The sequence below is a fragment of the Aulonocara sp. 'chitande type north' Nkhata Bay genome, linkage group LG5, assembly GCF_057382095.1.
Source record: "Aulonocara sp. 'chitande type north' Nkhata Bay isolate Kocher_YH1m ecotype deep benthic linkage group LG5, A_spYH_male_GT1.1, whole genome shotgun sequence".
Classification (NCBI taxonomy): Eukaryota; Metazoa; Chordata; class Actinopteri; order Cichliformes; family Cichlidae; genus Aulonocara; species Aulonocara sp. 'chitande type north' Nkhata Bay.
Window position 1 is genome coordinate 23682833 of NC_141348.1, and position 26287 is coordinate 23709119.

Below are 26287 nucleotides of genomic sequence, written 5' to 3' on the forward strand. Positions count from 1 at the left end.
ATATAGTATCATGGGGGAGGCGGGGGGTCATTAGAAACACCGCTTCACATTGGTTTAAATATCTGTTTGCATGAGGTTATTCCCAAATCTCCTTTTTTAAAACACTGGTCCACAAATAGCACATGAAAAGCATCTAAAACAAAAAGTTAAGATCACTGAAAAGAACAGAGGGGGTTTTACCTTTGCGATTGACTGAATTACTTACCACACTCACCTGTTTGTCGACTTTGACCTTGGCCTTTACACTGTTTATGTCTGGATAAGTAAAGTCAGATTTTACTGAATTGTAAGCAAACTGAGAGCAGGCAGTGCTGTTATAGTACAGGACAACAGAGCTTCCATATCTTGTCTATAATGCATGCTCCACTTTGTTTATTCTTTAGGTTCCACCATGGGTGTATATTAAAGCACTTAAAAAATACATAAAACATTGCACCCCACAGAAATCTGAATTTTTAAAAACATAAACATTACAGTCATGACAAATGTTATACAGAAGACAAGTAAAACATACACTTTCAGCTAGATTTCCAGAAAAGAAACTAAAGCAAAAGAGTGGTTAAAAATTCATCTGTTTCTTCACTTATCTTTATATTGCTGTAGGCTACATTTAAGGAAGCTGGGATTTACGTTGGGAAGTGAAAATCTGGCCCTTCGTTATCTAATTTAGTGACATCTATGACTCTAAACTAAGACTTAGCATACTGTACTGATATGATGGCATTTTAGATTTTTTTAAATGCACAATGTGGCTTTTCATTTTATCACATTGCCTTATGGCAATTTAATCTGACCACTGCTTTGTTTGACAATCAAAGCCAAAAAGCCGCATCTTTAACTACATTTACAGTACAAGCTGACTTCCAAGATCTCTTAAAAGAGTCCGTCATTGGTTAGTATTAGGAATAGTAACAGTAGGTTCTCCATCTTCGCTGTTGCTTTGCTGAAGCATCCGTTTTTCTTTGAACGCTTCTCTCAGTGCAGCCAGGATTAAGTCGCCTGTCTCTGTTGATTTTCGGGAGCCAGCCTAACAGCACAAAACACAAAAGTTTGTTCAGCCCACCCACTGTGTACAAGTATGGATGCTCAATTAAATCTTTTCCTCTTACATTTTTGAAACTTGCACTCTTTCTGATCCTCTCTGCAGGAGCTGGCAGAGGGGGAGCTGGAGAGAAAGGAATCGGAGTGTTTGTCTGACTCTTGTCTACCGTGTCCATGTCCTTTGGTGTTTGTTGAAAAGTGTTGCTGTCTTTGATGGAAGGGACCGGTGGCAACGGGCCCTTCTTCAGATAGATGGAAGCCCCTGCAGATCTTGGCAGTGTCTGAGAGATTGGGCCTATGTGCATATGACAGAACACTATCTTAAAAACATACACAATAGTATTTTTCCTGAAACTGAAACGTAAATAAATATTTGCACATTCTAATAAACTTTACGGGATATAGTACCTCTGTTTCTCAGCTCTCTCTGCACAGCCTTCAGCCCTCCAAACTTGTTGATGATGCAGTCAACAGCTTCGGCAACGTCTTTGCCTTTCAAGTCTTCTTCAGTGAGTTTGGCCTGCATCAACAGCCTCCTCATAGCCGGGTCAAGATCCTTAAACTTCACCAAGCAGACACATTACAGGGAGTCATTTATCATGCTATTATTAATGACTAATAACAGCTTAACAGTTACCCCATTAACAATTCACTGTAGAGTTTGACATACAGAACTTGAAGCTGGGGGAGCTGCCGTGGAAGATGTGTCCATAGGGAGATCTTTCTCCCCATTCAAACTGTGCAATGGCTCAATTCTAAAGAGAACAAAAAAACACGAAACTGTGAACCACCTCTTTAACGCTCTTTCCTTCACTCTAAAGACACAAAGTGGTGCTATCTTTCTCACCCCAAATCATCAGCAGGTAGTTCCCTCGTTGAACTGCCCACTGCTGTCATTTCAATCATGCTGGTCATCTTTTCTGTAAATAAAAAGGTTGTGTTAAAATACGAGACAGGGCTGAGCCTTTGAGAGCATTTATACGTGTAGATGTTTGTTGTTATTCTAACCACAAGCAGCCTCCACGGTATGATGAAACTCCTCTGCCTCAGTCTCATTTGCAAAGTTGACGCCTACCTGGTAGTCCTGCGAAAACACAGCAAATCTACCCAAATCCAACCTAAAAGTGGCACTCTGATAATCATAAGGCACGCACCGATGCCAAAAAAGGATCACTTACATCTGCGGGGAAAGTATGGAAGAAAGCACGCGCTGCAGTGTACTTGAATGGAATGTACATTTCCTGCTCCCACAGTAACTTGGCACGCTGTGTTTCAGAATGAGAGGAGTTGTTAGAGTTGCACAAGGAAAAGCACAGGCGCACCCATCTGGATGAGTCTTCCTATTGTTGCTGATGGAAACCTCAAAGTAGAGGAAACACTTCAAGCTGCCCCGTGCTGTGCCATGTTGGAAGCAGCGTGCACATTTCAGCGTATGTGCTAGTTTGAGTGGTTGGAGTGAATGTGAGCAGTAATGATGTTCTTTTTACCTTGACGCAGTATAAGCGCAGGAAATAGGAATGCATGGACGAATCCTCAATGAGACACACCACACCGCATTCTAAGCGACTCCAGCTTGGCCTCTCCCCTGGTGTACTTATGGCCTGTAGTATCTGTGCTACTGTAGATTTCATCAGCTGAAATAGACAGTAGTGGTCCAAAGTGCATCAATACATGATGTGCAATTTATTAAGTTATCGTACAAGGCACAGGCATGTTTATGTTGGTGTTAAATTTTAGAAAATGCCAATTTAATGCAACTTCCTGGTGTCTTTGTGTAAATGTCTCTTCAGTAATGATCTTGTGTAGTTAGCTTTGGTTTGTTTTTCTGATATTTTGCATTAACCCTGTCCTTAAGACACTGTGTGCCCGTCCTCCTACACAATCACTTCTTTAATGAGTAACATCCGATTTTAAAAAAAGAAATCATTTACTTTCGAAACCAGCTCACGTTTCCTGACTGACAGTAACCCTTTGAGTCATTCTAGTTTCATTTTACAGCAAAGATGCTGCTCCTCAGAGACTGATGACCTCTTTTCCATTTAACTTCTTTCTGTTGCCTCAATTAAGTAATAGTGGACTACTTTTAAGCAATCCTGTAGTTTAACTACATTTTGTAATACCTTTCTGGTTGTTCAACTACATTCAATTTTGCGTGGTGATTCAAATAGAGTAGCTATTGTTTTTTAAATAGTTTTTGTGCACTGAAATGACGAGACATGCAGAGGAGGGATAGTGGCTATATTAGACAAAGGATGCTAAAGATAGAGCTGCCATGCAGGAGGGGAAAAGGAAGCTCTCAGAGATGCACTGAGCACTTCTTCACTCCACTGACCTCTTTTCACTGCCCACGTGTTTATATTACCACTGCAGCATGCCATTGCCTTTTTGTCTTCTCTCTCCCTTAGTCTGTGTTTTGTCCTGCCTCCCTACAATCTCTTTTCTTTTCTCTTCTCTTACCTCTCAACCCCCAGCTGGTCATGACAGATGGCTTTCCCTCTCTGAGCCTGGTTCTGCTCGAGGTTTCATTCTGTCAAAAGTACATTTTTTTCTTCTCCATGTTGCAAAATGCGTGCTCATATGGGGTTGCTTGATTTGTGGGGTTTTCCGTAATACTGTAGGGTCTTTAATTTACAATTTAAAGCACCCCGGGGCAACTGTTGTTGTGATTTGGGGCAATATAAATACACCTAAACTGAACTGAATACTGTAATATAGTGTAATTTGACCTGCGTTACACCTCTCTTCCTCTAACCCTGCAAAGGCCCAGGCAATGTATACATCAGGCAGATAACCATACACACTTGACCTATGTGTAGTGCATGTGAAAAGTGGTGGAAGCTGCTTACTGTCTGCAGAATGCAAAATCCAAACCTCAGCCCTATAGATTTACCACTGCCTTAGGCAAATCCATGACAATGATTACCGCCACTAATAAAACATTTGTTTTTATTTGAGAGCTAATGCACTTGAGTAGAGACTTTGTCTTCTTTCAGATCATCACCACAGCTGATCTATCATTCTCCTCATCTGTCACAACAACGCTCTGCATGTCCTTCTTCACTACATCCATGAAGCTTCTCTACAGTCTTTCTCTTTTCTTCCTGCCTGGCAGCTCCACTGTCTACCGTCTCTCCTGTGCATGTGTCCAAACCATCTCTGCCTTGTTTCTCTAACCTTTTCTCCATTCTGGTCACTCCCAATGAAAGTTTAAGCATCCTCAGCTCTGCCACCTTCTTCTCCACTTCCTGTTTTTTTGTTTGTTCCACTTTCTCCACACCGCACATAATAGCAGGTCTAAGTCCCATATTGTAAACCTTTCTTTGCACTGCTAGCTATCCTGCTGTCACAAATCTCTCACCCCGTTCGTCTCCACCCACTCTACCCTGCCTGCACTCTTTAGTCTTCTTAAGCTGTACTAATCAACATGTCTTTCCTTTTCTTTTAATGAAACCAAACCTGGAACCTTGCACTTTTTCAGTGGCATTTAATGTGTCAGTTCATGTATATTAGAGTTTCTGTCGATTTTTGTTGTGATTTGAATGTTTTAGCATTATAAATTGTTATAATTGTCTTTCATTGTGGTGGAGGCATGTGGGTTTGGCTCAGCGACAGGGGAGGGGTGGAGCACGGGCTAGGCATTGTATAATTATGTCTCTTGTACTTGTGCAGTAGTACACTTGGGCCAGGTGTGTGGAGTGAGTATGGACGGGCAGTTGGTGAGGTTGTGTTAGCAGGTGAGTGAACTTAACGTTGTTTGGAAAGACAATTTTATTGTGAAAGCAAACACAAGTAATAAAGGAAGGAAGCACCATAAAAGAACCATCTGTACGTGTCTCAGGCAATCCACAATGGCAGTGACATGCTGCATCATAAATTACTGTCAGTAGTTTGTACTTCAAAATGCACTTTCAAAGCAGCTTTTTCTCACCACAGGCAAGTCAGCCTCATCCATACCACATAAAACATGGAATAACAAGACTGCAGACTACAGGGAGTGCAGAATTATTAGGCAAGTTGTATTTTTGAGGGATAATTTTATTATTGAACAACAACCATGTTCTCAATGAACCCAAAAAACTCATTAATCTCAAAGCTGAATGTTTTTGGAAGTAGTTTTTAGTTTTAGCTATTTTAGGGGGATATCTGTGTGTGCAGGTGACTATTACTGTGCATAATTATTAGGCAACTTAACAAAAAACAAATATATACCCATTTCAATTATTTATTTTTACCAGTGAAACCAATATAACATCTCCACATTCACAAATATACATTTCTGACATTCAAAAACAAAACAAAAACAAATCAGCGACCAATATAGCCACCTTTCTTTGCAAGGACACTCAAAAGCCTGCCATCCATGGATTCTGTCAGTGTTTTGATCTGTTCACCATCAACATTGCGTGCAGCAGCAACCACAGCCTCCCAGACACTGTTCAGAGAGGTGTACTGTTTTCCCTCCTTGTAAATCTCACATTTGATGATGGACCACAGGTTCTCAATGGGGTTCAGATCAGGTGAACAAGGAGGCCATGTCATTAGTTTTTCTTCTTTTATACCCTTTCTTGCCAGCCACGCTGTGGAGTACTTGGACGCGTGTGATGGAGCATTGTCCTGCATGAAAATCATGTTTTTCTTGAAGGATGCAGACTTCTTCCTGTACCACTGCTTGAAGAAGGTGTCTTCCAGAAACTGGCAGTAGGACTGGGAGTTGAGCTTGACTCCATCCTCAACCCGAAAAGGCCCCACAAGCTCATCTTTGATGATACCAGCCCAAACCAGTACTCCACCTCCACGTGGATCATGGCTCAAGAGTTGGGAGTTTGCCTTGTAATCGGAAGGTTGCTGGTTCGAGCTCCGGCTCGGACAGTCTCGGTCGTTGTGTCCTTGGGCAAGACACTTCACCCGTTGCCTACTAGTGGTGGTCAGAGGGCCCGGTGGCGCCAGTGTCCGGCAGCCTCGCCTCTGTCAGTGCGCCCCAAGGTGGCTGTGGCTACAATGTAGCTTGCCATCACCAGTGTGTGAATGGGTGGATGACTGGATGTGTAAAGCGCTTTGGGGTCCTTAGAGACTAGTAAAAGCGCTATATAAATACAGGCCATTACCATTTACCTTGCTGGCGTCTGAGTCGGACTGGAGCTCTCTGCCCTTTACCAATCCAGCCACGGGCCCATCCATCTGGCCCATCAAGACTCACTCTCATTGCATCAGTCCATAAAACCTTAGAAAAATCAGTCTTGATATATTTCTTGGCCCAGTCTTGACGTTTCAGCTTGTGTGCCTTGTTCAGTGGTGGTCGTCTTTCAGCCTTTCTTACCTTGGCCATGTCTCTGAGTATTGCACACCTTGTGCTTTTGGGCACTCCAGTGATGTTGCAGCTCTGAAATATGGCCAAACTGGTGGCAAGTGCCATCTTGGCAGCTGCACGCTTGACTTTTCTCAGTTCATGGGCAGTTATTTTGCGCCTTGGTTTTTCCACACGCTTCTTGCGACCCTGTTGACTATTTTGAATGAAACGCTTGATTGTTCGATGATCACGCTTCAGAAGCTTTGCAATTTTGAGACTGCTGCATCCCTCTGCAAGATATCTCACTATTTTTGACTTTTCTGAGCCTGTCAAGTCCTTCTTTTGACCCATTTTGCCAAAGGAAAGGACGTTGCCTAATAATTATGCACACCTGATATAGGGTGTTGATGTAATTAGACCACACCCCTTCTCATTACAGAGATGCACATCACCTAATATGCTTAATTGGTAGTAGGCTTTCGAGCCTATACAGCTTGGAGTAAGACAACATGCATGAAGAGGATGATGTGGACAAAATACTCATTTGCCTAATAATAGTGCACTCCCTGTATAAGAAATTAATCAAGATATCTAATGTTCTCTGTTGTGCTGATGACACAGTTACATCTGTCTAGAATGTGTTAGTCAGGCTATACTGGCCCTCCTGGATCTGGATGTGTGTTTTTCACACTACAAATTTTCAGTTTAACATATTTCAGTTTTATCTACTGAGTGCCAGTTCACAACACCAGGCGCAATGCAGTTTGTGTGCATATAAACACAGGATACCATACAAGAACTTTATAGTGCCCTAAAAAGGGGTCATTAACCATTTACATGCCACTATAAAGGATGTATTTGTGAACTCTGGAAGTTAACCCTAGAATTTTGTTGGAGGATATAAAAGAATGTATTTTCTTCACTTTTGTGATTTTTTTTTCTCCATTTAGTATTTTTATGTTGCCAGTCACATGGCCATCTATGGCTGCACCATGAAGACGATGTCTTTCCTATCAGTGTCTCTGTTCTGGGTCTGCTCTGTGTCTTTTTTTCCCAAATTGTTTCTTCTTGGTAGTGATAATGTCAGTGTAACGTAATGAACTGGGAGAGCCTGTTTGTGCATAGCCTAATTTGATCTACACCAGAGAGAGCCGGCACAGTGCCTCTGTGTTTCACAACAGAAATGTTTTGGCCAGAACGAACACAGCCTCTACTCTCTAAGCAAAAGAAAACAGAGGGAAGGTAACAAATACACCACAGAATTTAAAATTTAATTAAATAACTGTCTAAAGCCCTAACACTGAAAAAAAATTAAAAATGCCTCATTTATTTACTGCGGAGTGGTATTTAAATAATATTTAAATATTGTGGTTGATGCTCTGGGAACACAACGGTTCCAGACAAAACAAGCATCTGAGACTGCGGATGACAAGATTAGGCTAAATGTAAAACTAAAACAGCTCTAACACATGGCCCATTCATACACCAGGCTCCTTCTGATAGCAGCAGATGATAACATGAAAACAAGTGTGAGCATGAAATGATTCAGAGACATACATCATAGCACATCGAGCTACTACAGTAATATTATCATCATGTAGAATTTAACAGATGGTGGGGATGTGTTTTACCCTCTTAAAACACATTCAATTTTCTCAGCCTTGTTATTTATTTTTCCATCATATTTTTCAGCTGTTTTCATACAAATTAATAAAGTGTACCTTACACTGCGGCTCCAGCAGACCGATGAGGACGCCTTTCTCACGGATCGTCAGGAGGTCACTTATAACCTGACTTCCAGTAATCAGAGACAGAGCCATCACAGAGACTCCTGTTTTCCTCGCCTTACCTCAACCCTCTTAATCTCGCCTTTCCTCCTGTTCCAGATGCGTCTTCTTTGGACCTGTCCTGAACACACCACTTCCTGATCCTAACCATAGTTTGAATGGTAACGTTTCCATTACAGCATGTCATCATGCAAATTTATGGACGCCATGTATCCACTCAGTTTCGAGTAACCAAATGATTGAGGGTGCATACTCAAAGGTCATTTGTACAATCATCAGTGAAACAAAGGAGTACTTATTAGCCATATGTGGGATGAAGTGTAAATAAAGTCGTTTTTAAGGAAGGCAGTTCCCTGTTCTGGTTGGGCCACAACTTTTAAAGACAAACACAAAACTAAACACCTATATTCATACATTTGCTTAAGTTCTGTACCCAAGGAAATTATTTTAATTTCCCTGAATATTTACATTTCCATGTTGCTTTAAATCCACGACCCTTCCAGTGGAAAAATATTGACTGCACTGCATGAGATCAGGGTTTCACATAGAAATCCCAGTAGAAGGCATTCAAATCTGACATTGTTTAAGATTCAGTAGTTAGTATAATTATGTTCTCTAATGGTTTTTTGTGTACATGAAACATCCAAGTCCAAATTAGAGAGCTTGTGTTTTGGTTTTGCACACTTTAGAGTGAAAAAGTGAACAACGTTTATCTTGAAGTCAAGTACAACGGGAAACACTAACGGCTTGTTAAAGAAAGACATTTCAAGCAAGCGGAAATGTTTGGCAAGATTAATAACGAGCATGAACCATGTTAACACCTTCACTTCTCAAGGTTTATTTGTCCCTTGACAGCGCAGTGACATAACCACGTAAACAGTTGTGACTTGTAAAGAGGAATTAGTTGTATGTTATCTTGCCTAAGTGACTATCTTTTATGGCTTCCATATATCGTCTTTCATTGGTTACAGAGAGGAAAATCAGTTCCTAATGCTTATACAAAGTCTCTAAGGTTAATGCTTTTTCTTGTTTTACTCACAATCAGAATAAATGTAAAGTTTCCAAGTCTCTTAGTGTTCTGTATAAAATGAGCTGCCATGTAAAATGTGACAGGACACCAATGTAAAAGATAAAAAACAACATTTTATTTCACTTTAAGTAGTGAGAGTTAAAAATAAATGGCATTCTTTAAAGTGAGTGCAGGAACACAAAGAACGAGTAAAGTACAACAATTGATATGTGGATGGAAAATGTTGCTACTCTGGTTTTAATGCTACTTTTCTTCCGTGATCATGTCACCATGTTCTTCAGAAAACAATACTTCTCTCTGACTGTTACACACTCCTGATCCATCTCCATCCCTTCTGTCAGCTTCCTCCACGCCGTCAGCTCCCGGAGGAACGGGCCTCTTGCGTCTCTTCAGCAGAGGGTTGTTGGATGTATCCAAGTCTTTGATCTTCACCTGGTCGTAGTCTACGCGCATCGTGGCCAGGGCACTGGTCATTTCCTCCTGTTGGAAGACACAGTTTGTGCTTTAAATCTGAGATAATGCTCTACTGCCATCTTGTGGCCAGATTCTGAAGTAAATACAATTCTCACCTTTACATCTTCCCATAGTTCCTTGTCCTCTGTCAAAACCTGAGAGGTGTACAAAGGTGTTTGAGGGACCACCATGGATTGCTGTTAAATAAAAACATTCACATCAGCGTGTGCACTGGGAGAAAACACAGAGGTGAACGGGCACAGGTGTTAACTCACACTAATCCAAGGATGGTTCATGAATTGTCCAATGGTCATCCTCTCGCTGGGGTCTGTCTTCAGTAACTGAATGATGAGCTGTTTGGCTGCAGGTAACAATAAGAAACACAGTCAAGCAATCCAACAGGGCAACGTGCATGTGGAATAAAGATATGTTTATGGGTTTATCTCAGTTGTTATGTTGCAAAAGCTCTAAAGCTCTGAGAAGTGTTATGTTTTCAATTCTTCAGTGATTGGAAACTGGAAACGAGAACTAATGTAAAAGAACAAAAAAAAAATCCTCTTCACTCAAGAGAACAAAAAGATACACACAGTCAACACCATGGGAAGTTTAAACATACAGAGATCTAGTGTTGCAAACCATGAGGTTCCTATTACAGCGGAAAGTTTATGCAGGTCATTTCCACTCTCTCTGTTAAGCACATGATTATGTTGTTAGAGCGTGCGAGGATTAAAGTGAGGCTGAACGCTGAAGCGCCGTGGCACAGTAATTTACACTTTGTGGACCAATAGCATATTCATTTAGAGCCTCTCTCTACTTGCATTTTATTTCACAGCAGTGCGAGTATTGTTTAGTTATTCTGTTAGTCTGACCTTCCTCAGAAACGTCTGCCCACTCTGGGTTCGGAAACTCATATTGGCCCAACCTGATCCTCTGTTTCATGCCTGGAGAGATGGCCTGGCTTGTGTTTGAGTAGAATGGAGGAAACCCACAGAGTCTAAAGAAGAGAAGGGAAGGGAAGAGAAGAGAACTTCACACTTTCTTAATTTTGCACTATGCAGAATTGATTTTTAGTCATTAGTATTGCTAATTAGAGAGGCACAAGATACTCACAGGATGTACATGATTACACCCAAAGACCACATGTCACATGATTTGTCGTATTTCTCTGGCCCAAGCACTTCTGGCGCTGAATGGGCAAACAGATACAACACGATAATGTGGGCAGAGTCACACAAAAACGTCAATCATATGCAGACACACATGGAGACAGTAATAAATAAATAAAATAAAACAAATTTTGACTCTAATACTGACAAATACGCAGTGCACCTGAAACTCCTGCAATCACATTTCTCTGGACACTCACCAACATAATACGGAGTGTAACATGGAGTTTGCAGGGAGTTGTGTAGCGTCATCTCCTTAGCAAAGCCAAAGTCAGTCAGCTTTAGAGTAGCGTTGCTCTCTTTAGTTGTGTAGAGCAAGTTTTCAGGCTGTGGTGAGAATAACAAACAAGAAAAAACTCTTTAATCTGACTGTGTTTTATAAAATCTTTTCTTTTATTTCTTTTATTAACTGTGTAAATGATTTCCAGGGCACAGCATACTGCTGCATCTCACTAATACGCACGCAGTGGCCTTTTTCAGTGCATCAACTTTACACTAAAGTTAGATTGGTCTGTCACCCTCATCTTATTACATATGTACACTTGACATTGTATTTAAAACTCTGGGTATGCATCATTTTGCTGTGTGGAGGGTTAACTTTTTAATGCAATGTGGCATATTTTAACCAGACTTGCGGTCTTCAGCAGCTTCTGAAAGAACAGCGTTACAGTACCTTTACATCTCTGTGAGCAATGTCCATGTGGTGGAGGTATTCTATGGCCATGCCAATGTCATGCATGATCTCCGACACCTCTGATTGGAGGATATGAGAGACATGGTAGCACAGATTGCAATGCAGAAACCATTAAATGAAACTGTTAAATGTGAACTCGAACCCACCTCTCTCTGTGAAAGCCTGGTCCCCTCTGGCCTGAATGCGACTGAACAGTTCCCCTCCCTCCATGCTGAGACAAGATTAACAAAGAGATCAGAAGTGGGGCAGTGAGGGTACTCTTGGCAATCACGGTTTTATAACAAAGCAAGTCATTGTGCTGACTATTAACTGCTCAGGCGGGTTCAGTCTTGAGGGTTTTTGTTTGACCACCATTTCTTAGACTTGTATGGATTCAATTATTATTATTATTAGCTATTTATATTCATTTTATTTTATTACTTCTTTTGTTGCGTCCACTTTGAGTTTTAGTTTAACTGTTTTAACAAGTTAAAATTTAACAGGAAGCAAAATAACAACACAAAGGAATAATACACATGCTCACATAAACTCACATTTTTTAATTTTGGCTGTTTGTACGAATAATCACACTCAAACCACTCTTCAGTGAACTTATAATGAGTTGTCAAAATTGTGGAGTGTTTAAAACACCATTGATTAATCAGTGAAATGAGAAAATGATTAGGGGAGATTGTGGCTCAAGAGTTGGGAGTTCGCCTTGTAATTGGAAGGTTGCCGGTTCGAGCCAGGGTTGGCTCGGTCGTTGTGTCCTTGGGCAAGACACTTCACCCGTTGCCTACTGGTGGTGGTCAGAGGGCCCGGTGGCGCCAGTGTCCGGCAGCCTCGCCTCTGTCAGTGCGCCCCAAGGTGGCTGTGGCTACAATGTAGCTTGCCATCACCAGTGTGTGAATCACATGTGTGAAGTGCTTTGGGGTCCTTAGGGACTAGTAAAGCGCTATACAAATACAGGCCATTTACCATTTATTTACTTTGAAAAGTCTGTTGATTAAATCAGATTCACAAACTGTTCTCCAATATCTGTAAAAGCCATTTTTAAGCAACTGCTTTTACTTTAAGGTGCCAAAAAACAGTGTGTTCATTCTCACCATTCCATAACAATGAGGAGACATTTCTTCCCATGGTGAATGTTCTCATAGAGGCTGAGTATCCGTACAATGTGGGGACCTCCGGAAGCTCGCCAGTGCAGCTCAACCTCCCGTCGAGCTTTGGGAGTGTCGTAGAGAATCTGTTGAACGTGACAAAATGTTCTAAACGTTATAATGAAATGCTTTAAAATGCAAATCAGTGTTCAAGGCAGGCAAAATTAAAGGCATTAAATTACCGCTGTTTGCTGAGCAGTTATTCCAGACGGAGCAATAAAAGGCAGGATTTTAAAGCTGCACTCAGCACACATATCCCAACAGCTGTGACAATGCAAGCTGAGTGCCGAAGGAGGAAGGTAACACATCAACATACATTGCCACTCACACAATACCACTTATTTCATCACCTCCAAAGAAAAGACGTGGAGGAGCTGGAGTGATTGCCCTTCCTGCCTAATTCTATAAGGATTTCCTGCAATCCCATAGCCAGCTGTTTATTTAATTAACACCAGTTCCTTGGGAGTTGCATTAGGAATTACATCCTGCGTGAAAATCTGCCAAATCAAACATGAGGAGCAACCCAATCTGGCGACAGCCTTGTGAATAAGAGAGCAGCTAAAAGTAGTTTTAGAGCTGCATTTCTCCAAACACATAAGCTTTTGTGGGCTCAACATTGCTGCATGGATGAGTGAAAAATGCGGGATTTTTTTTTTTTCCTTTTTATATGTCAGAGACACTGGTATAAAGTTTTAACAGAGAAGCTCATTGTCCACATAACAACATCACAACAGTAAAAGCTGTGCAGCAGCATCACAGACAGCATACAACAGCGTGTGAGACACAACTACTGTCTGGGTAGTTCAAAAGGCAAATCTGCTTCAGGTTACTCCTCCATCCATCCCTGGTTCATGTGTATCATATCATTCTAAGAAATTTGAAGCTGCCGCACATTAAAGTTTACATCAAATCCTGAAGATAAAACGACATTAGGATATTTGCACAGATTTCCAGTCACCATTACACGGTGCAGACCACAGCAACTGTGGGGAAATGAATAATTGATGGCTGTTCTCTTTCTTTCCAGCGACAACAACAAAATAAAGCGGCAGGCACAGTCACAAACCTTGAGCGCACATTTCTCTCCTGTTTTCTTGCAGTAACACTCCAGTACTTTGCCATTGATTCCCAGGCCAAGGACCTGAGATGTTATTTTGTAGTCATCGGTCACCGCGTTTCTCCTGAACTCCAGTTTGAAGTAAGCAGGTGGCTGGAGGTCAGTCAGGCCGCTGCCCAAGTTGGAGTCGCTGTTGGTCGCTGTCCCGTGCTGCGCGGTAATAGGATTTACCGACTGCTCCTCCTGGTAATGATCCATTTTTTCTCTAAAAGCCGACGGTGGCGCAGAAAAGAAAATGTCACCAGGCTCTGCCGCATAAAATACCCAGTGTCATCTTAGCTCATCCACATATATCCAGACGACTTTCGTACTTACTTACAACACGTCACGATCCATTCTTTTTATGGCTGAAGAAAAAAAATGAGGCAATCTAAAATTAAAAAAAAGAATCCTCGATGTGCAGAAAAGGGAGGGGAATAAGCACCGTTATACTGTCACGGACTTCAAACGACTTCAGCAATTGGCTGGGTAAATGTAGAGGTTATAAAAACACAACAAGTGGGGGGAAAAATCTCGGCAAAAAATCTGGTACCTTTGCCTGGTCCTCATCACTGTTATCTGTCTCTTCCTGCAAGGCACACCAACCTCTCCAATTCACTTACGTCAGCGCGACGAGGCTCAAATTTATGGACCATTCACAGTTTTCTTAAAGGAACAATCCCGCGTTAAGACGCACGGCAGGATCTCAGCAGACAGAGCAAAGACCTGTAGTAAGTACGCGACCATTCGCCTTCGAGAGTGCAACAAAACGGAACTCGGATCCTCAATATATATATATATATATATATATATATATATATATATATATATATATATATATATATATATATATATATAACACACAAAGCTATGAGCAGTGCAAAGTGAAGAAATGTTCAGGGCAGAATCCATATTGTCTTTTTTTATGTGCTATCAACTGTGACCAACTTGGCCTTGGCTCGAACATCAGTCGTTTAACTCTTACTGCAGAGAACTGCAGCTCTTCTTACTTTACATCCTGTATGGCACATGAAATATAGGACTTGGCATTTTAATTACTTGATAGTAATAGCAGGTTCAGTACACACAAATAACACAGGTTTTATAATGTATGCAAGTTCGAAAATAAAGAATACATGCATTTAAAATATATGAAACACCGTAGCAACCTGATAGAGTTTTGTTTTAGAAATTGCCACTGTATATAGATTTATTACCTAGTGCAGTACTGACAAATATTTGCAGGCTTTCTGCATATTCAGATGTCTTTGTGGTATGAATGTGGTATGATAAGTCTGTTATGTAAGTTTTGTGGCTGGTTTTTTACACAGCTTGCTGGTTTTGCCTTGCTGCTTAGCCCTGCAGGGCACGATCCAGCACATGCTCGTCCTGCACAGGAAAGGGCATGGTGACATGCAACTGCCTGTTCTCCTCCATGGTGCGCTGGATGGTCTCGTAAGCGTTTGAATTTCCAGACCAACAGCGACGAGCCACCTGCAACACACAGAAACACACAGATAGCAGCAGGACAATTATCATCTGCAGACTGTGAAGTGAGGCTGTAAGCTGCTTCGCATTCAGCTATCTCACCCCATTGGAGACATCCCAGTTGAGCATCAGACGGGCACGCTTTGCTGCCTCGTCTGAGCCGTCCAGCACCAAACCAAATCCTCCATTAATGACTTCACCCCTGTAAATGGGAGGCAGTTATAATCACCCTGATTTAAATTTGTATTAATACATAAATATGGCTTTGGCAAACTGTTGTAGTCAGACTTACCAGCCAACACCACCTCCATTGTGCAGGGCTACCCATGTGGCACCTCTGAATGCATCACCAACAAAGTTCTGAACTGCCATGTCTGCAACAGGTACACGCTGTGAGCTGTGAGCGGACTTTTTTATTACTGCTCAAGTATTTATGGATTATATGAATGTGGAAATACAAGAATGATGAGAATATGAAAAAAGGCTTTATGTCACCAAAGTTATACGTTTGTGGGCCAAGCCACAACTTTCAGCCACAACAGTTTTCATATCAGCAGTAGTCAAGGAGATTTAGTTTTGTTTTTTTTAAAGACACAATTCGGTTTCAGTACCGCCCATGAAGCAAAGCACAGAGCATTTTTCTTTGATACTGGTTTCCTGCAGAGGCACTGAAACTCTCTAAACCAGTAATGGGTCATACGCTCTGTTATAAAGCTGCATCTGTTACCACAATGTGCTGCCTGGAAGTGAGCTTTAAAATATTTTAAGTCTCCCATTCTTGCATTCAGAATGCCTTTAAGGAACTGACTTGTGTCATGGGACACTTGTGTGTGGCAGGTTGAGTGCGGACTCAAACGCAGGACTCGGCAGACAGACTTGAACTAAAAAACTCAGCTTTATCAGCCGGCAAGTGGCAGGCCAATAAAACAGGCAGGGCAGAGCTGGAACAAACTACCTAAAATAACTAACACTGCTGGACTGATAGGAGAATACACAACACGAGGGGAGATCACAACAACAAACTAAAGAAAAAGAGGGGCTTAAATACACACATGAGGTAATCAGGAGGATGGAACACACCAGGGAACACAGGTGAACTAAATCTGACTAACGAGACAGGAGAAGCAAAACTGAACATGCACACAGGAGACAGGGGACTCCAACAAAATAAAGAAGGAAGTAACACACACTGAGACTTAATTATTTGATCTGGCCCACTTAAGATGACTTAAGCTCAAAGTGGGCTGTATGTGGCCTGTGATGTAAAATGAGTTCAATGTATTAAGCTTCAAATTTCAGTTGTATTCAGCTGTAGTGAGTATACCACGTACCTGCGCAGAAGACAGAACCATCATACACATTAGAAGTCTCTCTGAAGGGGCTGTCTGTGCCACTAACGTCATGATGGTCTCTGCTAATAACCACTGGCGCCTGAACAAGAGTAACAACAAAGACACTACTGAGACTACACTCAAAACTGAACATCAAGCCTCATGATCACCTCAGCAGACAGTTTATCCTCTTACTGAAACGTTTCCATCAGCAACAGCCTGGTTGATCGCCAAAGCAATGGAGACTCTTCCTTTCTGGTCAGAGTACAGGATTCTGGCTTGTGATCCTACAACCTAAACAAAAAAAAAAAAACAATACATGAAGCATATGGGCATTCTTGTTGTATTATTATTTATTTATTACCTGTGTAATTTACACTGAAATATCCAGTGGGTGGATTGTTTTAGTAGGGAGCTTACCATTTTATGTTTTCCAGCCTCTCTAATCCAGTGAATGTTGTCATTGTACTGTTGTTTCACACGATCAGGTACATTGGCGCTCATTTCCTCCAGGACAGTAGCGGCAATGTTGTCAGTTACAGCGAGATCTCTGGGGTCGCCAGATGTGCACACCCAGCGAAATGGCCCAAAGCCCAATGAGAAAATATCCCTGGGTAAAGGCATATGAAATGAGATCAAAAATATTGCACACAAGCTTATTCACACATCTCATTAAAGGGTTTAGTCACAGTATGGCAGGCTTTACAACATGTTTAAACTTAGTGAAGTTTAGTTCATGATGCTCACCCCATGATGTGCTGCACATAAGAAGGGTAACGGAACTCTGTTGCTCCTCCACCAACTTTTTGAACCTCTGCACCTGTAAATCAAAAGACAGTATTCCTCGTTATTAGTCTATAATTAACTGCATGATAATGGAGTTCTCTGTGTTTGTTAAATTACCTACCAGCTCTTTGGGCCTCCAGGAGGAAAGCATTACCGTAGTCCCAGAAGTGCATGCCTGCATCAGCTAGCTTGTTGATAGCCTTTATTTGTCTTCGGAGGCTGTGATAGCATTTAAAACACATTTCATCAGCTTAATAGAGAGACATATAAAAACAACAGCACAACAATAAGCTTTGTTAAGCTCTGTGATTAATTTAACCTTTCTTGGACCACGTTGCGGAAACGGTCAGGATCAGTAGACATGAACTGGTTGGCCTGATGGAAACTGAGCTGGACTGGATAGTAACCACCATTATATGGGTTGTGAAGCGAGGTCTGGTCTGAACCCAGATCTACCAGGAGCTCGCCTGTCCTCTCAAACTCCAGCAGGATTCTCTCCCTGTTTAGAAAGAGCAGACTATGACTAAGACCTCAAGGGAACAACAACAACAAAAACTGTCTCCTTCACTGCAGCTGCAGCTGTAGACCTGAGTTTTATAGTGTAAACGTATCCTGTCTGACTCACCACAAGTCTACAACATTGCCATGGTATCCCAGACTGAGGGGAGTCTTGGCGCTCTTAGCCTCTCTGTAAGAAACAAAGTAGTAATTAGTGACTTTCACAGCTGAGAGATTTACCTGTGGAATCCTTCTAACATTGGATCACCATGCTACTTGTATGTTTATGGGGTTTGTTGTAATGTATGAAACATTTTACCACCTCTAATCCACACAAGGTTAAAAGTATACATACAGGCGCAAACACCCGCACTGATATTTGGTTAAATGTCCCTTCGTTGAGCAAAGTCTCAACAAAGAGAACATGCTCGAGTGAATCCTGCAAGCTAGTACAGGCAGTCAGCTGGATATGCACTGCTTCATCCACAACCAGTCTCCTTACATCGAAAACCACCTTTAAGGGCCACCTTTTCAATCTCTGATGTAGTAAATCATTTCAAACGAGAGCAGTCTGACTGAACCTTTGATAAAGACTTTTAATCCAATGTTCTCAGTTACCTTATGCGTTTAATGCACTGATCCAAGCTGCTAGTGACCTCCATTAGCCAACCCTGCTCATGTCTCTTTCTCAGAGGAGCCTCATCCACCTAAACGCAAATCAAATATACACAGTCACATTGACTTTACACAGTACTTCCTCTGTTATTGCTTAGTCATCAGAGTTCATGGGAAATGACTTGAAACCAGCTGACCTCTGCAATCACACTGACGCAGCCGGCAATGACGGCAGCTTTAGCCTGAGCGCCACTCATTCCCCCCAAGCCAGAGGTCACAAACACACGCCCCCTCAGATCATCAGAGCCCAGGTACCTCCGGCCGGCATTCAGTACCGTCAGCTGCAAAAAAGGACCACTAATACAAATCTAAAACAGGCACTACAGCGTGCATTAATACATTTTTGTGTGAGGGACTTTCAGACTGTGTTGTGTGCATCTGTTTGTAATTATTACAAACCATAGTTCCATGAACAATCCCTTGAGGCCCAATGTAACAGTAGCTGCCTGCCGTCATTTGACCGTACCTGAAAATGCACAGCAAAGACCAAAGAGACCACACTTGGCATCTCCAGACAAAAAAAGCAAGTAGCTATAATGGACCTTGAGGACTTACATTGATACACCCAGCGCAAACATCTTCTCATACTGATCTCTGGAGGAGTAATTTGGAATAACCTGATGCAAGCAAAAGAAAAACATGTGAATGCGTCACTTATCTCTTCATATGACATTACTGAGCTAAATGCCTGATTCGCCGTTACCATGCCGTTGGTGATGATGGCGCGAGGTGAGGAAGGCAGACTGGGGAAAAGGCCCATGGGGTGACCGCTGTACATAACCAGAGTTTGTTCCTCTGTCATCTCGCTCAGGTAATGCATCACGAGGCGGAACTGCACCCACACAAATGCAAAACTTAAAAGGGATACACTGTGATCAGAGACGTGCAAATGATCATGTTAACTCAGGCCATACCTGGGCCCAGTTACTGAACACCTGTCCGTTCCCTCCATAGGTGACAAGCTCTTGAGGAAACTGAAGGATGAAGAACGAATTCTTTGTTATTCACATCAAACACATAAATTATACAGAAAACCTGACATTTTATTCAGTAGGCTTAGCCTTGTTAACCTGTGCTTACCTGAGCAACTGCTGGATCCAGGTTGTTCATAATCATTAGCATCATAGCGGCTGCTTGACGTGTGTGACATGGGTACTGATCTATGGGGTAAGCTCTTAGGAAGCAGAAGGAAATTCATGTTACTTGTAAAATGGGGGGAAAAAATCAACAAAATCCCACTTTGAAGTTGAAATGCAGTTTAAATATAAGATATATTTATATTATAGTGGTCTCTCAGTTTCATACTGTTATAGTCTTTTTTAGATTTTTTAAATCTTTTCTTCTTCTTTGTTTTCTCTGTTCTACCTGTTCTGCCTAAAGATTCCAATGACCGTAATTCTGAGCACCTGTTTTAAATCTTTATATAAAAATTATGTAAAAAATGTGAATGCACGCCCACACTGGTAAGTGCCTGTATAGCTCAGCCCATATATTAGTAGATTAATACATTTTAAAAGTATTACAAAGTGCAACTGTTTGCCTTATATTAGTTGTAACACTCACAGAAAGATTCTTCAGTGTTAAATATCTAAATAGAATAGGAATATTGGCTGTCCTTGGTGAGCCTTACCTCATCCGTAATGTGGGACAGAAGCGGTACATGTATATGTGCCCATACTGCCGCAGCTCTTGAGCAAATTCAGGTGCGAGCGTTGCATGGTGGGAGGGGGGGAAATAACGCAGTGCATTTCTCAGCGCCAGCTAGAGGAAAGATGCATTTAGAGGACGTTAGTCAAGAAACGTAAATGTTCAGAAGACATGATTAGATCTCTTTCTGCTCCCCGGTCTTCTCGTGTAACTTATTAAGCATCTCTGTGTTTTTCTTTAAATTATTCACTCACTTAGTGGAGGACTTTTGAGAATAATCAATTTTTAGGAAAGGGCATGATCCAGGAGAGGTGACGCAATAGGACAGAGGACACAAATGCACTTTCCCATCAGACATATTTAGAGAAGCCCAATTATGTGACATGATAGATAGTGCAGCTCTGTTTGGATAATATCCAAAAGTTTCCTGTGCACAAATTGTAGTGTCACCGCTTTTAATGTTGGTCACGTCTTTTAAATCTGAATTATCATCATTAGTGCTTAACATTAACTAAAACTATGACAAAAACTATGGCAGGATATACCTGTGCTACTCACGGACTTATTTCTTGGTGGTAAAACTCCTACAAACTGTGCGAGAATATAGTTTTGCAATCCATTTACTCACCCGCTCCTCTTCTGCGGTGAGGTTGGGAGTCCGAATAGGTGCATGTGGCACATTTGGATATCTTCCCCGGTTAGGGGGCAGCGGGTTGAGGGGCAAACCGCTGCATATCTCCTTCAAAGTAGACATGCTGTATTAGATATTTGCTATGACACACCTGATCAGAAACCTATAGACAAAGGTAAGACTGGAACCTGACAGTAGCTCTAACGATCCCCTGTGGAGAGAAAGAATTCAAGGGAGGGAGAAACATTTGAGGGCAATCGCTCTTTGGCTGACTGTCCCATTGGCTCTTTGGTCATCTTTGCCCTTCACAATGCACCAATGGTACACCACGACTAGAAGAGGTTGTTTGGCAATTATTGATCCCTCGCGGAGTTTGAAGCAGCACATGCTTGAGTAGACAAACACTTACTGAGACCTCTGGCCCCTGACGCTTGCACATGTAACTGAGTTACACAAAAGTGTGCGTCACAACTTACCGAAACCTTTTAGACAGCACATTGACTGTGCAGAATCATCATATAAATGTTGCTCCCCATTAACAAAACCACGAGTGCAACTAAATACCGCAGTTTCACTGAGAACAGGAAACTACAGGCATGATGTCAGTTTTCAAAGATGGTGGGTACACTGACTTACTGTTTATGGTTCTTTAACCTGATGTACTGATATATTATCAATACACAATATAATATCTTATGTTGTACACCAGTATGTTTTTTGAGTGAAAATTCAATGTCGGTAAGCAAACACGTGATGAGTAACATTGTTCATTTTCCCATCGTTAATGATGTAAACCTGCAATACGATGTGTACAGTCAACAATATCTCACAAACCAGAGATTTGTAATTGATTTTATTATAAAACTTTTAACAATATTGTCATATCCACTTCAAGTCAAGTCAGTCACTCCTGTGCGGCACACACACGGTTCATTTCAGCTTAGATGAGGTAAATTTTTCAGGTCTGGTTATAAAAAAAAATGCAGTCTTACTGGACAGAGAGTGCAAAGACACAAATAAACAGCTCATAAACAAAAACAAGTTGTAGTCATTTCCTCAGTTTGTGCTTCATACCTTGTAAAGCTGGCAACTTTTCAATAATGTTACTAACATAAACTTTTGAGACAAATTTGATATAAGTAACATTTGTGTAACAATGTAAAAGACAGAAAATTAAGACAATATACTGTTTACACTCTCTGATGGTTAATCACACAGCAGACAAATGTTCATCCTGAGACACGAAGAAAAAGAGCCAAACGTATACACACAGTGCACTGTGTGGGTGTAGGAAGCTTGGTCCTTAATTAGCACTCAGCTGAAGATTATTTACAACCATTATGGATGAGCACAGTGGCAGGATTAAACAACTTCACAAACCTTTTTTTCTTTTGTGCATTAAATCGCTTTGCTGGCAAAGTTTGTAAATGAAACTGAAATAAAAGTTTTATCTGCTACAGCATGCAAACAGTATCTGCTCTGTAGCCATTTTCCTTTAAGGACAAATCAGAAACCAGTGGAGGGAAAATCTTAAATACTTTTTGATATTAAGGTGGCAGCGTTTGCTTCCATCCAGCCAATCAAATTACTTTAAATTAACTCATAATAATCTGTAATCTCTGCTGCGTGTTTCCTCACTTTGTCTATCCAGCTTCCACACAGCCCAAAGCATAACAGCCATTTCTGATCATTTACAAATGAGCTATGAAAAAAAACTGTCGATAGTAAAAATAAACTAATGACAAATAATGAAAAAATATCTCTGCATTATTTTTGCTCAATAAAGGGATGATTAATTATGTCATGTATGGATACTGAGCGTCACTGTTGCTGCGGAGACTCATTATTAGCTCTCTGTGTTGGCCTGTTTGGTATCAGAGTCCTGATCTGAGGCAGATGTTGAGCTTTCATCCAGCGCATCTGTGGATTCAGAGTCTTTTGGGGTGTCGCTGGGTGATTTGTCATCTTCTTGTGGATAGAGCTCTGGGTAACGCTGCATGCACTCCTGCATAGACCTGAACTGCTCCAGGCAGTCAGAGCCCTTCACCTCCTCCTTACTATAGTGGAAACAAGAGAAGGCGTCCTTAAATTCAGTCCCACAGGGACCACTGGCCATCCCACCCAGGCAGGGGCAGTTCCAATTAATCTCCCCATTGGGAAGAATTAAGCCTGGGACGAGAGAGGAGAATACAGAATAAATAACTTGTAATTGTGCAACTTCACCAAAGCTTTCTTTACCGTTTCTCACCTCTCTCCTCAAATGGGTCATTGGGGTCTTCCTCCACGAGCTCCGCAGTGCTGGGTGCTGCATGATCCTCTTTGGTGGCAAAGATGATCGTGTCTTTACCTGTTGTGTGAAATAGAGCATTTTAAATAAATCATCAGGAAGGTATCAAAACTTTTTCCTGTCGTTGGGGGGTTTTTTTTGGCCATATATAAGTCAAAATTTTGAATTGAACATCTCAAAATTTCCACTTATTAAATGGAATTTTTACGAGATAACATGAAATGCCGGCTTACTTATGAAACGAGCTTCCACAGGAGATGATTGGTGGAGTTATTATTTTGTTAACACACTTAAAACAATGCTCAGCAATTCTTAACAGACTCTCTGAAGTGAAGATTTGCTGCTTTCTTTCTTTTTTGTGTTTTGTTTGTTGGTGTTTTATACAATTTTCTTTGAATCATTTAACAGCCAATAAAAGATTATTTGAAGTTATCACTCAAAGCACTTCAAACTAAATCCCAGGATTTTTTCCCAAGGACTTAAGAGCTTTATCTGGCATTGAGTCTTCCGAAGTATACAGAGAAAACCCCATAGACACAGCAAAAACATGAAGACGAAGATAAACACTCTTCCGGGGTAAGCTGAGAAAATCTCTGTCTGTCTGTCCTTCTCCCAATCTGTGATGTGTCTTCTCTGCTATCTGTTATTCAAGTTCCATCAGCATTGTGTTCTAGCACGCTATACAATGAAACTGTGTTCTCTGACACACATCTGTTCCCACAGTACGTGTTTACTGGTTGATATGAATGGGGAAATGTATAAAACAGGCTCAGCGGGACTGCCCTGGCAAGCACTCGCATACACTATTACTCTGTACTGCTTTTCCTCCCTTGTAAGTGAATAAACATAAAAGAGATTAAACTGACTTTGATTAAAACAGAGACATGAAGAGGGGTCATTATATCATAAAGGCACCTGAGCTGCCATTTCAGTGAGTGTGCAAAGTTTCCTGCCACTCCGTTGCATGCACAAACAAGCTTGCAATAAGCTAGTTTCATTTAGTTAAGTTCACATAAATTTAATACTGATAAATAGAAAAGGTAGTTACGAGCGTTTAACAGTTGTGATTATACACAGTTATATAATAAAGAATGTTCTCTTCCCACCTTTAAATGAAACATATTTGTGTGATGATAATTATTATTATTATGTGTGATTATAAACTCTTATCTCCAAGAACGAGTGTGCACTCTCCCTGTTCTCTGAAACATTAACTAAAGATTAATAAGCCACGTAATCATAGCTTATACATTACGAATTCAGCTGTAGTTCATTATTTATTATAGGCACTTTCCCCCCACTAAATAACTAAACTTAATCTACAGCATAGCCAATAAGGGCTGTGTAGTGTAAAAGCATCTTAAAACCACACTTGGTGTGACGAATTACTTAATCTACTACCATGACAGTCCAAATACTTTCACACACACCTTAAACTATAACTAGACTAGAAGTGACTTTCTAACGTGCTAATATTAGTCACTTTAATAATTACGGTATGTTGCAGGCCTGGTGGACTGTAGCACGTTCTGGTCAAGGTTAAACTCTGACGGCCACAGGTGGCAGGCACTGTTGCCCTCTCAGGATAACTGTCCTAGCTCAGATCCTATGAGGGAGCTTCTTAATCCACCTTATTATTACACCAAGATTCATTTTTCATTCAGACTCAACTAAGCTTTAGAGAGTAGCTTTGCAGAAGCATGCTTACCTTCCTGTCTGACCGAACTCATCTCTTCACGCCGAAGCACATTAACTTCCTCCTCTTGACTCCTTGAAACAGATGGCAGGTCACTGATGGTTGCGCCTTTTACTGACACACAATGCAACAAACGCAAATATCACAGCATCGCAGGTTTTAATCCATCCTTCGGAAGCTGTTTCACAACTATCCTTGCCAGAACGTGGTTACTCTTCTTCTCCGAAAGTGTTGCTGGGATCGTTTACGCCACGGTGCGCGTTGCTGCCTCCTGGAGTTCGTAACAGAAATATCCTCTTCATCTTGTGTTTGGACCACCCTTTATTTCTGCGAAATTACATAAAATGTTATGCGCTTAATTATTGAATATTATTCAAGTAATTACAGGTAGTTTGGTACACATTAAAGCTTTTGTCCCTAAAGTTCGGTTGTATTACAAATCAATTGACGTCACTGAAAATAAGGGAATGAAGAGACAATATTACATCTTCTACTTTTTTAATGTTAATTACACACTCATATGTTAAACATATGAGTGTGTAATCAATATAAAATGATAAAATAGAGATTACAAAAAGAGCTTTCAAAAAATGTTTATTTTTGGAGTAAATATATTGTGAGTTATAATCACAGGTGTTAATGCACACTGAGGGAAAAATATAATTCAGCAAACTGTTTCACGCATGACATGAACAATACAGGGATGGCCAGTCGTAATACCAGTTATTCTGGTATCTAATTAAAAAAGAAATCCATTTGCTTTGCCCAAACCAAACACCTGCTGTTCCTGAATAATACATTGTACAAAATTAAAAATAATACTACTAATTAAAGATCATTACAAAAAAATTAATGAACAAATTACTGCATTAGCATTCACCATTGCTCAATTCCTCTTTAATGGGGAAAAAGAGGAAATATCTGAAATATCTATTGAATAACTGATGCCCTGTGTCCAACAAATCACTTCCTTTGTCAAAATAACTTTTTCAGATCTTTAATGCTTAGCAAATACGTTATACTTCTCCCACAATCAAAGCTGTGGTATAGACTTTTATTTATTTTATTTTAATTTTTTTTAAGTTAACTAATTTATATTAGATTATATTTCATTTAAATTTATGTGTAATGTTGATGCAAATTGAATAAAAGAAAAAAAAACCCAGACAAATAAAAAATTTTAGTCGCAAATGTCATAAAAATGCTGAATGCACAAATGCTGAAAGAGAAGGAACAACAGGAAGCAATACACCAGGAGATGCAACGTAAGCTCCACGATGTGAAAACAATGCATGTTGAGAAAAAAAATGAAGGGTTGCAAACAAAGTTTGATGAAGCACTCCATCGAAAAATAAAAATGCTGAAAGAAAAGGAACAGCAGGACTCAATACACCAACAAATGAAGTCTAAGCTTCAAGATTTGGAAGCAATACACCAGCAGATGCAGTGCAAGCTTCAGGTTACTGAGAAAAATAATGGAAGTTTGTGCGTAATGTTTGGTAAAGTGTTGAAAAGAAATACAGAAGTGGTTAAAAAGAAAGAACAGCAGGAGGTT

The 26287-nt window shown here is 40.8% G+C and overlaps 4 protein-coding genes across 5 annotated transcripts; all 4 read right to left on the bottom strand.

The window, feature by feature from the left end:
• Positions 1-340: 340 nt before the first annotated feature.
• On the bottom strand, positions 341-8328 carry LOC147330609 (actin nucleation-promoting factor WAS-like). Its single transcript, XM_086292316.1, has 9 exons — positions 8050-8328; positions 2529-2675; positions 2220-2306; positions 2050-2125; positions 1889-1961; positions 1712-1796; positions 1450-1603; positions 1110-1336; positions 341-1027 (listed from the first exon to the last, which is right to left on the bottom strand). Exons 1-9 carry the CDS (start codon positions 8146-8148, stop codon positions 887-889), a joined length of 1089 nt encoding a protein of 362 aa, XP_086148442.1. The 5' UTR covers positions 8149-8328; the 3' UTR covers positions 341-886.
• Positions 8329-9238: 910 nt separating this feature from the next.
• On the bottom strand, positions 9239-14410 carry LOC147330610 (MAP kinase-activated protein kinase 2-like). Of its 2 annotated transcripts, none has more exons than XM_086292300.1 (11): positions 14034-14410; positions 13664-13919; positions 12544-12683; positions 11605-11669; positions 11438-11517; positions 10965-11091; positions 10709-10784; positions 10468-10592; positions 9874-9959; positions 9715-9795; positions 9239-9625 (listed from the first exon to the last, which is right to left on the bottom strand). In XM_086292300.1, exons 1-11 carry the CDS (start codon positions 14048-14050, stop codon positions 9389-9391), a joined length of 1290 nt encoding a protein of 429 aa, XP_086148426.1. In that variant the 5' UTR covers positions 14051-14410; the 3' UTR covers positions 9239-9388. The 2 variants fall into 2 exon arrangements, with proteins under 2 accessions (XP_086148426.1, XP_086148427.1); XM_086292301.1 differs by having other exon boundaries at positions 14030-14409.
• Positions 14411-14728: 318 nt separating this feature from the next.
• Positions 14729-21214, bottom strand: uroc1 (urocanate hydratase 1). Its single transcript, XM_086292305.1, has 19 exons — positions 20747-21214; positions 20102-20232; positions 19552-19645; positions 19386-19445; positions 19175-19303; positions 19027-19088; positions 18871-18937; positions 18609-18752; positions 18415-18503; positions 17924-17986; positions 17618-17797; positions 17420-17517; positions 17260-17332; positions 16933-17122; positions 16708-16806; positions 16513-16612; positions 15474-15555; positions 15284-15383; positions 14729-15187 (listed from the first exon to the last, which is right to left on the bottom strand). The coding sequence occupies exons 1-19, from the start codon at positions 20870-20872 to the stop codon at positions 15047-15049; spliced, it is 2028 nt and encodes a 675-aa protein (XP_086148431.1). The 5' UTR covers positions 20873-21214; the 3' UTR covers positions 14729-15046.
• Positions 21215-21585: 371 nt separating this feature from the next.
• chchd4b (coiled-coil-helix-coiled-coil-helix domain containing 4b) lies at positions 21586-24998 on the bottom strand. The gene is made up of 3 exons (XM_086292318.1): positions 24745-24998; positions 22998-23096; positions 21586-22918 (listed from the first exon to the last, which is right to left on the bottom strand). The coding sequence occupies exons 1-3, from the start codon at positions 24764-24766 to the stop codon at positions 22596-22598; spliced, it is 444 nt and encodes a 147-aa protein (XP_086148444.1). The 5' UTR covers positions 24767-24998; the 3' UTR covers positions 21586-22595.
• Positions 24999-26287: the final 1289 nt, after the last annotated feature.

What these genes read in the sequence shown, in the direction of transcription:
- LOC147330610 (XM_086292300.1), bottom strand. An exon ending in CCAGGCTTTCACAGAGAGAG is followed by an intron (nt 11,518 to 11,604) that starts GTGGGTTCGAGT and finishes TCCTCCAATCAG; the next exon opens with AGGTGTCGGAGATCATGCAT. An exon ending in GGCAGACGTTTCTGAGGAAG is followed by an intron (nt 9,960 to 10,467) that starts GTCAGACTAACA and finishes TGTTACCTGCAG; the next exon opens with CCAAACAGCTCATCATTCAG.
- chchd4b (XM_086292318.1), bottom strand. Translation starts at nt 24,766, where the DNA reads ATGAGTTCGGTCAGACAGGAAG. An exon ending in GAGTTCGGTCAGACAGGAAG is followed by an intron (nt 23,097 to 24,744) that starts GTAAGCATGCTT and finishes TTCACACAACAG; the next exon opens with GTAAAGACACGATCATCTTT. An exon ending in TGACCCATTTGAGGAGAGAG is followed by an intron (nt 22,919 to 22,997) that starts GTGAGAAACGGT and finishes CTCTCGTCCCAG; the next exon opens with GCTTAATTCTTCCCAATGGG.
- LOC147330609 (XM_086292316.1), bottom strand. Translation starts at nt 8,148, where the DNA reads ATGGCTCTGTCTCTGATTACTGGAAGTCAGGTTATAAGTGACCTCCTG. An exon ending in TGCTGGAGCCGCAGTGTAAG is followed by an intron (nt 2,676 to 8,049) that starts GTACACTTTATT and finishes TGTCTATTTCAG; the next exon opens with CTGATGAAATCTACAGTAGC. An exon ending in AGAGTGCAAGTTTCAAAAAT is followed by an intron (nt 1,028 to 1,109) that starts GTAAGAGGAAAA and finishes TTGTGCTGTTAG; the next exon opens with GCTGGCTCCCGAAAATCAAC.
- uroc1 (XM_086292305.1), bottom strand. Translation starts at nt 20,872, where the DNA reads ATGTCTACTTTGAAGGAGATATGCAGCGGTTTGCCCCTCAACCCGCTG. An exon ending in TTTGCGCTGGGTGTATCAAT is followed by an intron (nt 18,938 to 19,026) that starts GTAAGTCCTCAA and finishes GTGCATTTTCAG; the next exon opens with GTACGGTCAAATGACGGCAG. An exon ending in ACTGGGATGTCTCCAATGGG is followed by an intron (nt 15,188 to 15,283) that starts GTGAGATAGCTG and finishes TGTGTGTTGCAG; the next exon opens with GTGGCTCGTCGCTGTTGGTC.